The sequence below is a fragment of the Abrus precatorius genome, unplaced genomic scaffold (assembly GCF_003935025.1).
Source record: "Abrus precatorius isolate BTA unplaced genomic scaffold, Abrus_2018 Scaffold8, whole genome shotgun sequence".
NCBI classification, from domain to species: domain Eukaryota; kingdom Viridiplantae; phylum Streptophyta; class Magnoliopsida; order Fabales; family Fabaceae; genus Abrus; species Abrus precatorius.
The window spans coordinates 23,639,160-23,653,796 of NW_020874428.1; the positions used below are offsets into that span (position 1 = coordinate 23,639,160).

Sequence of the window (14,637 nt, forward strand, 5' to 3'; positions counted from 1 at the left end):
AAACTGCTTGAATCTTATCCCTTAAAATAATATATTTTTATTATCTTAATTTATCATGTCATTTTACAGTTTAATCAGTTATTTCTCCATCCCTCTTGGACAAAATCTAAGCAAAAATTATAACAAGTTTAGGATTAAGAATGTGTTTAAATAAAGAATTTGAATTTTTATTCAATAAATTCTTATCACATGAAAATTTATTACAAATTTAATTATAAAATATAGTTCAATAAGTTTAAAATGACAAACATACCAATTAACAAACTAAAAACTTACAAAAGTTATTCAAAATCTCTTTCAAATCTCTCCCAAAACCTACAATCAACTTGTTAATTCGAAGGAGTCAGCACTATGTTACAATCACATTGGCAATAGCCATCTTGTACTTTACGCTATTGTTCAAACACAAACTTGTAAAGGAAGCCGGATATCAGCGTTCCGTACCAATTTGGTAAACACCACAGTACATCCGAAAACGGGTAAACAGCTAGCCAAAATCTGATTCAGCCACATTCCAATTTTCTAATCAAGAAAGAATTTTCAAGGCATACTACGTGGGATCAAAGTTTGAATGGTGAAATTCGCACTTTTAAAACCATTCAAAAGTACTACAGCACATATCTACATTTGCTGAACAAAAGAGATCTACATCAAAAAGAAAAAACACAATTGCATTTATTCACTACTACTGCTTGGAATCCAAAGAAGGCTCCCTCGCATTATCCGAAAAGGCACTCCCTGAATCGTTGGATTTCTTTATTGCTTCAGAAATCCCATGTTTGCCACATACCTCCGAATAGCCCCCATTGTCTACCTTGGATACTCCGGACATTGATACAAATCCCATGGCAGCAATGCTGTTCGCAATCACATTAATATCTCTGGTTCCTGTATATAGACCACGGCTGCCAGCAACAAGTACGTGGTTCTGGTTTTCGCTGGGATTAGTTAAAATTGCTGGCAAAGCGTCCATCATCACTTGTTGGTTATCCTGGCTTGAACCGCTAATCAGCAATCTTAGAGTCTCTCTAGCTCCCTTCACCACAGCATCAGATTCAGGGATCAGTGGCTTCACAAGCTTTGGATGCAATGGCGGAATGTTAGTTGCCATCGCAGGGCCAGCACTCACAAGATAGCCCTGACCTGAAGAACACACATCAATTACTGGGACGTGAACAATTGGATCACACATTAATGGTGTGAAAGTGGGAATTTGCTGAGAAGTAGGCAACGAAATTCTGACCAATGGATCAGGTAGAAATGGAGGAAAGTCCATTGAAGAACTAAGATTAAGAGGCTGTGCTGGTTCCAACAGGCTAGCCGAGAGAGTGTTGGGTAATAAAGAAGCACCTGAGGGAAACGGCAGTGTTTCAATAGATGAGTCGGGAGATTGTGTAACTGCTGTAATGGAAGGACAAGTAGAAATCCCTGGCGGACACCAACAATAGTAGGGAGAAAAAAGGGGGGGCACTACAGAAGGGACTTCCCCATCCAGCCCAAGGCTTGATGGAACAGTAAGCTTTCCTAGAGATTCCAGAAAGCTTGGAGAAAAGGTAAGACTTTTGCTTACTTCTGAAGCTTTGTCTTGATCAGAAGTTGATGATAAATCCAGGATGTTTGCTGAATCATTCGTCAAGTTATCAACTGTTGGCTGGTGACTGTCACCACGACGCTTAATTTTCTCCCTGGCAGCAATCCTGTGAGAAGACAAGTTTCTTGGGGGAACTTCTTTAAAAGAACTTGATCTTGGACTAAGAATACTCTGGTAAAGTGTTGTATCTCCCTTCGCTGTCTGACCTCCAATATTCCGAGACCGGGGAAATTTTGAAGATGAAGGATGAGAATTTTCAGAAACACAAGCAACGGAAATAGCAGATGTTGAAGGACAAAATGAACTATCATGACTGCTTCCCCCTGTTGTCCCCACAAGAAAAGCCCGAAGCTGAGTTGCAAAGAAGTCAAGCCTTGACTTGCTAATGCCACTCAACTCAGCAATGGATGGTTTCCTCTGGAGCAAATCCTTCATCTGAATCAAAAGAAAATTAATTTATGGCAAAAAATAATAATATTCAAAACACTCCATCATAAAGGATAGAATAGGAAGAATGCAGAATAAGTTCAGATCTAATATCATACCATAATAAAAATTATTAAATTAAGCAACTGATTCCGAGCAAGAAAAATTGCAAAAATTACCTTTCCGAGTAATTCAGCTCCCAGAAGCTTTGACTTTTCGGAGCACCAGTAGTAAAAATTTCTGGTATCTGGAGTCCTTACAAGGAAGGATCGGCCAGAACTGTCAGTAGGGATTTCATCAACAGCAGCAGCACAGCATTGAGATTTGCTGTTAAGGGTGAATAGCCTCTCAGTTTTACCATCATCCCCAATGAATGAGAGACGAAGATCAGAACTTGGCAGTAGTACAAGTGTCAAGTTACCCCTGTGAACAAATCGAGATGAAATGATACCTTATTAAGGGATAATTAATCAGACAAGAAGATATTGTAACATAATTTTAAAAGTTCAAAACCTTAACCCAATAGCACAACAGAAATCTTCCAATAAACAACGTAACTTCTAGTCATAACAATTTAAACCAAAAAATAATACAAGCAATCAGTCCTCCTAACACAAGTACAGACCTTTCCTACACTAGAAACATAAATATAAACCCGAGTCTTTCCTGGTATGCATCTAAATAAAAAATGAACACTGTGAACATCAAAGTTATTCCTGTCAACAATATTTTCCCAACAAGAGTATAAAATTTCAAAAAGTTGGAAAATGTGGGTATCCTTAAGAGAATGTGTTTCTACATTGAAATATCATACTAAAAACTAATTATTTTTCTGAGCACAAAGCCATTGGCTTCCCATTCCAACTTCAAAATCATCATGACCAAAAGGAAATATTAAAGTGCAATTTTAGTCACAATAAAAAAATCAGTCTAAAGCATTGAGCCCTTTCTATCATTTTCAATTCAGATAATCCACTTCATAGAGAGTATAAATAATTCTAACCACTTTATTTTGCTTATTACTTTAGAACAAGCATAAAAAATCAAAATCAAATAGTTAGTGAAATCCATATTAAATATGGGCTAATTCAGACAATTATCAGAAGACACTGACATACAAGATCATATTGAAGAGGAATTTGGGAGAGATGGGAGGGGGCTTCACAAAAACAATGTGTTTGACATATAACCATAGCGCATATAACTTGCAATATCAAATACACAGCAAACCAAAACAAACAGATAAACAAATAAATGTACTATTGGAAGATTGTGTGTACCCTAGTCAAGTGTTTTTTTTACCCCACAAAAGCTTCAAACCCATAATGATCTCAAAATCTGAACAGTGATATATATAATATAGGATCATGAAACTACCTTTACTTCCTCTTAATTCAGAGATCATAATAGAATACGCCCAGTTACCTACAAGTCAAAAGACATTTTTACTTGGAAGAATGAACATATTACCATCAATAAACTAAACTATAGACTCTAGTAATTATTATCTATGAATCATCCAACAAATTACACACTTCAGTAAGATTATGTTACAAGCATGTTACGAAAATTCAACAGCATCCAATCATAAAAGAATTTTCATACTGCTGCAGACAGGTAAACAAAATTAATGGAAACCAAAAATAATATAATAGATATAAGTTCACAATTAACAGATATAAATGCTAGTCAAATCTATAGAATAGCCAAGTAGAAAAACAAAATGTACAAGTAATTGACAATAACATGTAGAGGGATCAATTACACAGCTATGAGTAGGGAAACAGATATAGAGATATAATTGTGCATATATAAACTTAATTAAAATGATAAGAAATTCTACAGGGAAATCAAAATCCTTAAATCTTAATAACAGATTTCACAATTCCTTATGTACAGCGTCAATTATGTGGTGTGGGTAAGCTTTACCCCACAGGCGGGACTGGGCAAATCCCAAAAGGAATTCGACCAGGATTGGCCCATTTGACCTAGAAAAGAAAAACAAAGTTCCCAATACTTTGACCCAAAAGAAAAGAAAGTTGCAATAAAAATGCTTCCTCTTCGCAAGTGTGGACGCAGATAAAAGGAAACTATATGTGCATTTCAATCGCTCAAAATTATATAGCTGAAGGCAAAAACTATAGCTCATCTCTAAAGAAGGAACAGACCAAATCCCTTTTCCTCCGAAAATAATGATGGTCAGGAAATGATGGAAGGAAATATGCAGCCTTATTACCAACAAGGGAGCAAGAGAATAAAAATGACCCAGTATGATCATAAAAATTGAAAACAAAAAGTAAAGGGCTTGAATTGAATGCTCCATAAGGAATGCAAATCACAGTCATAGGTAACTTGCGAGTATTTTACACTATCTAACCCACATAGACACTATCTAACAAGTATTTTACATCTGTGACATACTGTAAAACATCAAAACTTTACTAACACCATGAATTAATTTATAGGAGCAGCCTGCACAGGCTATAAAGCATAATTCTAAACACACAATGATTTTCCAGTCGATAATTTGACTGCCTTGGCATCAAAATGCAGAATGACGTGTTTTGATCGGAGTTGGTATTTGTGGAACTCAAAAAAAGGGGACGACGACAAACACAAAACAAACAAAAAGGAAAAGAAAAGGAACGTAATATGCTAACAGTAACTTATACTCGATCTCACAGAATGCATAATGCAAATAACTTATGCAAACGATCCACGTACTACGCAAAATGAAAAAGTCGAAGAAATTTATCGCATCTGGAGGGATGGGGGGAAGAAGATTTCCACTTCCACAGATTTAAAATTGAAATTACCTATTGGAAGTAGGACAGAAGCGAGTTCCTTCCGTACTGATCTTCCCAACGCGGATCGAAACAAGAGGCACGCAGAAGCATCTAGCTAACATTCCAACCTCAGATGGCTCGAAATGCTGTATAGCGGAAAAAACACAACATAAAAACTCCTTCAGCAAACATAAAGAGAAAGCGACCAAAAAACAGAAAAGAGTTTTCGCAATCATCAAGAACGAATCTCACCTGAGTTAATTGAGTCAGGAGAGGATCTTCAGCGACGCCACAGGCTGTGTTCATCTTCAGCAAGGGCTTCAACCGTTCATCAGCGCGACAAGCTCCCATAACTTGCATATCAAGAGCCTGCAGCCACTGTAACAGCCGGTCTTCCCTATTACTCTGCTGAATCAACAGATCGCCGTCGCCTTCGTCGACGAGAATATCCGTCAACCGCTCCGTAAGTCCAACCTGCCTCCTCGAACCACCGTCCTCTCCAGCAGAAGTAGAGCTCACGCTAGATCCACCTTCACCGCACGAAGAGGCACCGTCCACAGACGAAGAATCGTCGAAATCCTCACCGTTCGATGCATCAACGGGATCAATCCCGTCGTTGTAAAACAAATCACGTCCTCTCGAGTTTGCCATAACAAATTTGATTTAAAAAATCAGATAGAAAGCAGAGAAACACGAAACCCTAGCTTCCGTTACAAGATTGGAATCAAATGCCTCGAATCACAATCGAGAAATGACGCAAAACAGATTCCAGAGATTGTAAAATGAAGCCGATAATTGATAAATGATTTATAGAGAGAGAATGCCAACGGTTTTAGAGAGAGAAATAATATCTTGAACAGGTGGTAGCAATGCCCGAAATGGAGAAGATGAGAAATGCCTAGTTGTTACATAAATAGTAGACGCGCCAGGGTGACGTGGCGGACGTGAAATGGTTTATAGAATGAGGTTTGGGCATTGCTTGAGATCCAGGCGCAGTGTTTGGTGGGGTCCTTTTTCCACGTCAGCTTTATGTGGGTCCAGCTTTGAAGGTGAGGCGGTGCCACGTTGGAGCTTTGGCCGACCCTTCTCTGTGATTAGGTTCTGAAAACGACACCGTCGAATACGGACGCTGATAATGATGATGGCCACCCTGTGCAGGGCCAGCGAGCAGCGCTTTGAAGAGAAGTTTGTGTACATATTTTTTCCTTCTATGTACTTTTTATCACTGCAATTTAAATTGTGTGCCGCAAGATTAGTGTTTAAATTTGAATTTTCTCTTAAAAATTTTCATTTAATGGATATTTAGATATTTCTAATAGTTTTAGGAACTTTTTATTACTATAGTTTTAGGATATAAAATGCTTTTAAAAATATAAATTCTATGTAAGAAATGATAAAATTGAAATTACTTTATAAAATGTGATATAAGAGTTTACACGAAAAGATTGAGATTTTTTTTATTTTATATACAGTTTAATATTTTAATCAATAAATTTTGGTAAGGAAAAATATTTAAAACTGTTTAATTTAAAAAATTACAAGCAAACAATAAAATTTTAAAATATTTAGGTAATAAATTTGATGACATGGACAACTTTATTTAATTTTTTAAAAACAGACATACTTAATTTGAAATTTTTAAAAGATTAAAGTTAAATATGGTTTAAAAATTATGTTTTTATATTGAGGTTGTCCATCTAAATTAGAGTTCTAATTTCTTACGTTGCAGAAATTCTTTTCTGCTTGACACTAGTCTAATTACCTCTTAATGGTTATTGTGTGCAATTGGTTGAAGATTGAATTTGGTGTTTATTTAATAAAATTTTATTTTACAAATCTGATCGTAAAATATTAAAATAAGTTTAAAAATTATAAATAATTTTGTAACTTTTTTTTTTAAATTAGGCTCTTTATGATAAAAAAAAAAGAATTTACTTAAGAAATGTTTATATGTGAAAATATAAATTTATTTAATATTTATTTTTATGAATTATTTAAAGGATATTAATTTGAATTTCTTTTGTTTGGGAAGAAAATAAATAAATAACATCTTCATTTTTAGTATAATAAATATCTTTAATAAAAAAAATCATTTTCGTGTATCTTTAACATTAATCTTTAAAAAATTATTTAGTGATGATTATTTTTAAGTATTTATAAATATTTAATAAAATAGTATTTATTTTATTAGGAATGAAAATAAATAAATAAAGTTTTCATGTTTTATATGATAGATATTTTGAATGAAAATCACATTCTTTTAACTATAATGTTAATCTTTATGGTAAATAATTAATATTTAAATTTTTAATATATAAATATTTAATAAAATATTATTAATACATCCATAGACACTAAACTATTTAAATTAGTATATTTAATTCATGTCAGTCAGAAAAAAAAAAAGGTTTATACGTTTTTGAAGTGTGATGAACATAATATAATTGTTAAATGTTATTTAAAAATACTAATCCAAAATTTTGTAAATTTCTTTCAACATGATATTGAATAATATTTTTTTGTGAAGTGGAAATAATATTAATACATTAAAATGAATAATTCTTTTTACATATTTAAATACTAATGCATTTAAAAATATAATTAAAAATTTGAAAATTAATATTTTCTTCTTTTATGTGTACAATTATTACAATTTAATTTTTCTTACAATGAGAATAAATAATAAATTATAATAATTGGAAATAAAAATATTCACAGTTGTTTAGTTCCATTTTGATTTACAAAGTTATTTAAATAATATAACAAAAATAACATTTTGTTTAATTAGTTTTTTTAAAATATCATTTAAACAATATCGATTTGGTTTGAATCAGATTTTTCAATTTTTATTTATCATTAAATTATTGTATTTTTAAAATTATCATTTTTATTCAATAAATTAAATTTAGTATATTTAAAATTTTAGAATAACTAATAGCTCAAAAATAAAAATAATTTTATTAATAAATAATTAAATAGAAAAATAATAACAATTAAAGAATAAAATTATTGATGGAGAAAAAATATTTAATTTTTAAAAAATTAAAATATAGAATAAATAAAAGTGATGTACTAGATATTTATATAATATTATAATAAAAATGAAAAATTATTTTAATTATAATAAAAAAACAATATAACATTGTTATAAATGCAATTTAGTTCGGTTTTAAGAATAGGATAAAAAATAGACTAAACTAAAATTTAAAATAAATTTTTTAATTTTTTAGATCAGTTTAATGATTTAAAAATAATTTAGTTTAATTTTGAAGACTTTTATTTGAATTTTTTTAAAAAAAATTCTTAACATATTATTTATTAACATAAATTATCTTTGATGTTATAAATATTTGTTTTTTACGAAAAGATTTTAAAAAATATATACCCAATTTCACGGCTAAGCGAGAGAAAAATGTTCCAGGGTCTTACTTCTTCTTTTTTTAATTTTTTGCCTCAAATAATATTTTTTTATCTCTCTTTCTTCTACTTTCTTCCTTTATATTTGCATAAATGTAACCCAATGTTAATGCTCTGTTTGTTTCATTTTAAAAAAAATTATTTTATGATTTATTTTTTTAAACTATTCATGGATGTCATTGGTTTGAACTTATTTTAATAATATAATATTTTAAAAAGACTGTGTTTTTTAATAGCCTTGTTTATTTTATAATTTTTAAACATATTTTAGTAAAAAATATATTTTGCAAACAAACTGCCCTAAATTATTGTACCCAGAAAATTTTTTTTATTGTGGTTGCTATCAGTGGTTCTTTGTCTGGTCTCTAGGACGGACCAAATGTTGTTTAAAATTAAAAGAGACTGATTCGATTAAAAATTCAATCAGAGGACTCGGTTTCACAAGCATGTCTTCATCGTAGGCCCCTTCTATCGAGTGATTGGCGTGGACATCAATTCATTTATTTCTAATTTGTTACTAAAAGAATGATTCTGTTGGCAGAATGCACATGAATTAAAAACTAAAAATATTGAATACGTTCAAATTTTTTTAAATTAATTTTCTTATTTTTATTTAATATTATTTGTTTTAATCTTTTATAAATATCTTAAATACATCAGTTAATATTTAGTAAAATTTCTGTTTAGTGAACAGTGAATCAAGAAAATCAACAAGATCAGTGTGTGTTTAAGTATATAATTTAATTAAGTGCAAAATTAATAAGTTCTTAGTATATTAAGGTTTTTTCATAAATTTAATCATAAAATTTAGTGAAATAATTAAAATAATAGTTATAAATTATTTTCATAATTTGTTTGTAAAATACTGGCACATTTAATTTAGAATGAAATTGAATCACGTTGAATAAAAACATCAATTTTTAATATATTTATTTAAAATCTGTGTTGAAATGTATAATATGTTCAAACTTTTTTAATAAGATTTTGTTTTATTTTAACTAATTGACAAAGTGAATTAGAATACTTGGAAAGAAAAAAACTAGAGCTTATACGTTATTTACTCTATAATTTTAGAGAAAAAATTGGGCAGAAGTAATTTCTTACTGCATTTTTAAATAGATCATCAGTTAGATAATATTTTTAAATATTCATGTATTATGGTGTGGTTAGATTTGTCAACGCGCATATTGTGTGTACACACAACTATTTTTGTGAAACATTATAAAAATGATTAATTAAATCCCAAGTGTATTTTTAATTAAATAGTTGATAGTTTGTAGGCGAGCTAAAGTCTCAACTTGAACAAGACACTTGAAAAAGACACAACTGCAAATTACATTGTATGGATTCCAATTTCTTCTGCACCAGTGATTTCGTTCAGTTATCATTTCCATGATATTCTCTATCTCTAAGAATTATGATAGAGAGAAATATTTTATTTTATTTTTCATTCAAGAGGGAGAGAAATCCCTTAAACATGTCTTTTGGAGGCAATCATCTAACCAATCATTTACCCGCCCCGTAATAGAATTAGTTTCTGTATTTGGAAGTAGAAATAAAAAAAAATTGAACGAAGAGGAGAGGAACTCCAGACTTTTTTATTTGTTTTACTTAATTTTAATTTTAAACATTTTGCACATACTACAAAAAAATAAAAAATAGCTTTTAATGATAAAGATATTATGATAAAATATTAACTTTTTGGTTAAAATGAATTTTTTATCATTATTGTAAATATTTTAATGTATTTTTTTATTCTTTATTTTCTTTTTTATTTATCAAAGCAGGTAGAAGATTTTTTTTTTATTCATTTGAATAACACATTTTTCACTCAAACTTTACTATATTTCTCACTTTTCCCCCCTGTTTTATCTGTAGTCCAAACATATTGTAAAATCAATAAATAACGCATTTTTATTACCACCTATTAATTTTTCAAAACAATAAAATAAGAGTTCGGCCTCGCCCGATTTATTTACGCTCTTTAGAGTTGACATTTAGAAAAGCCTCTTTACAATGGGTATATCCCCTAAAATTTTCTTAACTGATATTCCAGAAGTTGCTTCGTGGGCCTTTCAGAAAAATGTTAGGAAAATTTTTTATGTGCTATAACGCCTTAACTATGAATGTTATGAAAAAATACGTTGTGAAGTAAATAGTAAACATAAATAATTTCCTTCGCAACTTTTCAAAGCAGGAAAAAAAAGTCAATAAAAAATGTATCCTAGGTGTTTTCTTGTGTAATTTTCTTGTCCTGGGTGTCTTATCTTATTTTCTCCTCAAAATTTATTTTTCTATACCCTAAAACAAGAAGAAAAGAAAAAGAATCGAGCGTAAGACAACCCCTAATTGTTCTTATGAAATTAGATGAGAATAAAGGTTCGACCTTTCTCTACGAAATAAACTGTCGAATATGGGAATAAATGGTGCCCTATAGCTGGTGAAAGCTTGATTCCCTCACTTTCATTTTAAATGTCGAAAATGTATAGAATAATAAATCATATCCAGGTATATGCTTCTCTTCCAAAAAAGGGCTCTGCAGAACCAAGTTCATGTCTCTGTTTTACTTGCTCTTCTTTGGTTCTTTCGTATATTGAACTATCAAAGCTTCAACATCCTTCCAGAACAGGCCCTCAACTAAGACTCCATCCTTGGTGAACCTGCAAACCAATGAAAAATAGACTGATGCATTTTGATCTCCAAAAACACAGTGCAATAAGTGCATACATACTGATTCATATGTCAATTGTCGCTGTCTGAACAAACATAACCCAAGGGTTGGAATAGCAGGAGAGAGAGATGTACCACTCAGTAACACTTTTGGTAAAATGCACTGGTTCATTTGCAGAAATTGATTTTGGATCTGCACTTGCTATAGTAAGTGTGTACATGTCAGAAAATCTAGGCAATTTGGAGGAAACAACCAAGCCAGTGGTGGTCAAAGAACCCTGTAAAAAAGGAGGAAAATTATAGGTTGGAATACATGATGATAATGTAAGTTAGGCAGCTCTGGAGCTGCTCCTGAAAGGCTAAAAAGCATAATTTGATTCGGGGACACGGTTCAAAGACATTTAGATGAAAGAAACAACATATTCCAGTATAGCCACTACAAAAGGTTAAAAAATAAAAAATATATACCGTTAGTCCACAAAAAAACCATAAATATAATAACTTCAAAACAACACTGGAACAAGGGCGAAAAACAGTTTTTGGCAACCCATTAGCATTATGCTGCTATATCACCCAAACTGATGTTTGCAACGGCACTTCTGTGGCAGCCAAGGACTGTTCCGGGCTGCAACGCTGCTATAGTGCACATCTAATTACTACAACTATTAGGATAAAATTTCGAACCTAAAGATGTATTATAATCAGTTTGCTTTTGTTTATAACCCAGTGAGTGTGAAAAATTTATCCAGTTGCAACTTTTATAAAACTTAATATGAAATTCAACAACTGAAGGATAAAGAGAACATAATATAACTATACCAATACATGATAAAAGTTCGTTGCAATCCTTTCATGACACTACAGCATCAAACAATTATAAATAGCTTATCAAACTGATATTAATTTCAACTATCTGTCAACTTGATGTATGCCCATTTAATACACACATCCACTTAGTGTCTAAAAGGATTATAGAGCTAACATGGTCAGGATTAGATTATCATATGTATCTAAAGGCCCATACTATGACACATTGACACAAGTCCAACAAACTAACCATACTAAAATATTTACATCATTGCTCTATCAGGAGAACAAAAAAAAGTTATTGCCAAATTAAACAAAAAAAAAAGGCATTTTCCTTTCTCTCTTTCACTCACACTCACACTCACACACACACACACAAAATAGATAGGTTATTCCTCTCCATAAATGGGAAGATGAATTAAAATGGTCAGATTCAAAGAGAACCCAATCAGTGCCCAAAAAAGGGAGGAATAGAACATCCAGAAATTGTTTTACCCAATTTGAATATACATTTAATTATTTAAATGATGAAAAAAAAAGGTCTATATCCCCTGCAATTTTTATTAATTGAAACCAATGGATCATAAAAAATCATCACACATTCTAAAGATCATGTTAAACATTAGGCAAAGCAGTGAGCAATATAGATTACATGTGTTTCAAAGGTATTCTACAATTTCCAATCCAACACCAAAGCATTGATATATTGTTATTTACCGACCCAATAAGGGCAGTAGAAGAACATCCAAAGCAATGCAATTAGGAAAGTAAAACACAGCGTATATTCTCCATATGTACCAAAAATCTCTAGCTTAAAGATAAAGTGCCTTAGCTAAGTTAACAGGTACTTACAGCAGGAGGGTAAGTAAACAGAATGGCATTTTTCTCCTTAGTGTATATGATCAGCTGCAAGAGCCCATTGAATATTACATACGTGCAAAAGGGTTAAGGATCACACAGAATAAAAGCAGAATCAACAAAAATTATAAACATCAGCAATCGCATTTCACTTTTAACACAAAGCTCCAAAGTCATGATAAAATTAAAATTGAATAATTATTGCATCCAAAAAACTACTTCAACCTAGAAGTCTCATTTTCCACTATTCTAATCACAACCATCATCCCAACAAAAAAAAAAAACTCAAATCAAATAGAAAAAAAATAAAAATCCAGCAGTTCCATTTCCAAATACCCTTAACTTGAGATGTTTCCTCATCCAATTATCCCACTCAAACAAAAATTAAAACATCACAACGCAAAAAAAAAAAAAAGGGGGGGAAAGGATATAAGGCGATGCAGGCAATGAGAAAATCCCTATTCTCAGGGAACTTCTTTTTATAAAACTGGGCGAAGAGAGCAACGACGATGATAATGGCCCCAATGAAGAGCCTGGCGTTGCTCAATCTCACGTCTTCCACATACCCACGACTCGTTACTACCTACATCAACCCCAAATTTGAGGCACTTCAAGTCCAATTAGTTAACCGAAAACGCAATAAAATACGAAATTAGATTTAAGAAAAAAAAGAAAGTTCCAATGTCGAAGAGATCGAAAAGGGGTTAGGGTTTAACGGACCTCAGAGACAGATTCGTCCAGGATGTGCTTGATTGAGTGGTGATCTAAGAGATTGGCCTTCTTTGGAGCTTTGGACGCCATTTCTGATTTCTTCGCTCTCTCTTTTGTAAGACTTCAATTGACCCCAACAAGGAAGCACCTCGGCGTTTCAACCCTTCAATATCAATAGCAGTTGCTACTTGCTACTGCCACAACCGGTGCGTAATGCGCACTCTCTCCTTAAGCAAAAAGGCAAAATATTATTACTGATATTTTCTTAATAGTTTTAAATTACTCAAAATATAAAATATTTAGTAGAATTGGATGAGTTTAACATTGTAAGAGTTTTAATATTTAATTATTTAAAAACAAATAAAAAGAATAATAATTAAGAGGATATCTAATTAATTTTAAGGCTAATTTTTAATAAACTAGTTTTTATACACTATCAATGAAATTTTATTTGCACTGTCGCTCAATTATAATACATTATAATGCGATTTTTATATTAATTATCATTTATATCAAGTATTTTTACTGAAATGACAATTGAATATTGAGTGATCATGTCAAAATTATTAAACTTGATAATTATAAAAAATTATTTTTATATAATAATTAATAATTAAATAAAAATGTAAAAAAAATATTTGCACTATTCATATATTTATATCACATTAATAGTAATTTGCCAAATTCTTGATCTTTATAAAAAGAATCTTTAAATATAAAATAATTTAAAATAGAAAATATCATTTCATGTAATTTTTAATGTAGAAACTTTTATTTAGTAAAACCTTATAGTTTTTATTTCAAATAAATAAATGATATTTGGTAGGGTTATGAATTATTTAGGTAAATGTTATTTAAATGAGTTTCCTTAATTCTTAATTGTTATCGTGGGTGTATCTAAAAAAGGTTTGAAGGAGATCCGGATTGTCTCCAGTTTAGGCGGGAACTGGACCTTCAGTTCTTTTTTCGCTTAAGCGAAAATGAGTTATTTTCGTTTAAAATCATGACAAAATGGCTTAAGCCAATTTTCATAAAACAAATAGCTTAAGCGAAAAATGGACAGAGAGTTTTAATTTTCACTCAATTTTCTCTTTTCCTTCCCCCTAAACATAACATTCCCTCTTCAACCTCCATATTCAACTTTCTTTTTTCTCTTATACTTAACTCTTCTCTTTCCCTCCTAACTCACTTTTCCTTCAACCTCATACCTGACTCCTCTCCTCCTCTTCTCATTCTCACCTCACCCAATAACTATCTTTCCCTCTTTTATCTATACTCAACTCTTCAATTTCCCCTTCTTTCACTGTCAAAATTTTTTTATGCAAAATTAGTTTAAGTTAATTTTTCTGGCTTAAGCGAATTGTATATTCG

At 31.1% G+C, this 14,637-nt stretch overlaps 2 protein-coding genes across 3 annotated transcripts; both read right to left on the reverse strand.

Moving 5' to 3' along the window:
* Positions 1-278: 278 nt before the first annotated feature.
* Positions 279-5,688, reverse strand: LOC113874998. Of its 2 annotated transcripts, XM_027513380.1 has the most exons (5): positions 5,056-5,682; positions 4,834-4,949; positions 2,197-2,440; positions 1,244-2,026; positions 334-1,143 (listed from the first exon to the last, which is right to left on the reverse strand). In XM_027513380.1, the coding sequence occupies exons 1-5, from the start codon at positions 5,452-5,454 to the stop codon at positions 1,126-1,128; spliced, it is 1,560 nt and encodes a 519-aa protein (XP_027369181.1). In that variant the 5' UTR covers positions 5,455-5,682; the 3' UTR covers positions 334-1,125. The 2 variants fall into 2 exon arrangements, with proteins under 2 accessions (XP_027369179.1, XP_027369181.1); XM_027513378.1 differs by having other exon boundaries at positions 279-2,026; positions 5,056-5,688.
* Positions 5,689-10,558: 4,870 nt separating this feature from the next.
* LOC113846687 (probable signal peptidase complex subunit 2) lies at positions 10,559-13,459 on the reverse strand. Its single transcript, XM_027475217.1, has 5 exons — positions 13,276-13,459; positions 12,987-13,138; positions 12,550-12,631; positions 11,026-11,168; positions 10,559-10,880 (listed from the first exon to the last, which is right to left on the reverse strand). The coding sequence occupies exons 1-5, from the start codon at positions 13,354-13,356 to the stop codon at positions 10,784-10,786; spliced, it is 555 nt and encodes a 184-aa protein (XP_027331018.1). The 5' UTR covers positions 13,357-13,459; the 3' UTR covers positions 10,559-10,783.
* Between the last annotated feature and the right edge of the window lie 1,178 nt (positions 13,460-14,637).

What these genes read in the sequence shown, in the direction of transcription:
- LOC113874998 (XM_027513378.1), bottom strand. Translation starts at nt 5,454, where the DNA reads ATGGCAAACTCGAGAGGACGTGATTTGTTTTACAACGACGGGATTGAT. An exon ending in TTCTGTCCTACTTCCAATAG is followed by an intron (nt 2,441 to 4,833) that starts GTAATTTCAATT and finishes ATTTGTTCACAG; the next exon opens with GGGTAACTTGACACTTGTAC. An exon ending in GAGCTGAATTACTCGGAAAG is followed by an intron (nt 2,027 to 2,196) that starts GTAATTTTTGCA and finishes CTTTTGATTCAG; the next exon opens with ATGAAGGATTTGCTCCAGAG.
- LOC113846687 (XM_027475217.1), bottom strand. Translation starts at nt 13,356, where the DNA reads ATGGCGTCCAAAGCTCCAAAGAAGGCCAATCTCTTAGATCACCACTCA. An exon ending in CTCATTGCCTGCATCGCCTT is followed by an intron (nt 12,632 to 12,986) that starts ATATCCTTTCCC and finishes ACCCTTTTGCAC; the next exon opens with GTATGTAATATTCAATGGGC. An exon ending in ACCAAAAGTGTTACTGAGTG is followed by an intron (nt 10,881 to 11,025) that starts GTACATCTCTCT and finishes ATTGGTTTGCAG; the next exon opens with GTTCACCAAGGATGGAGTCT.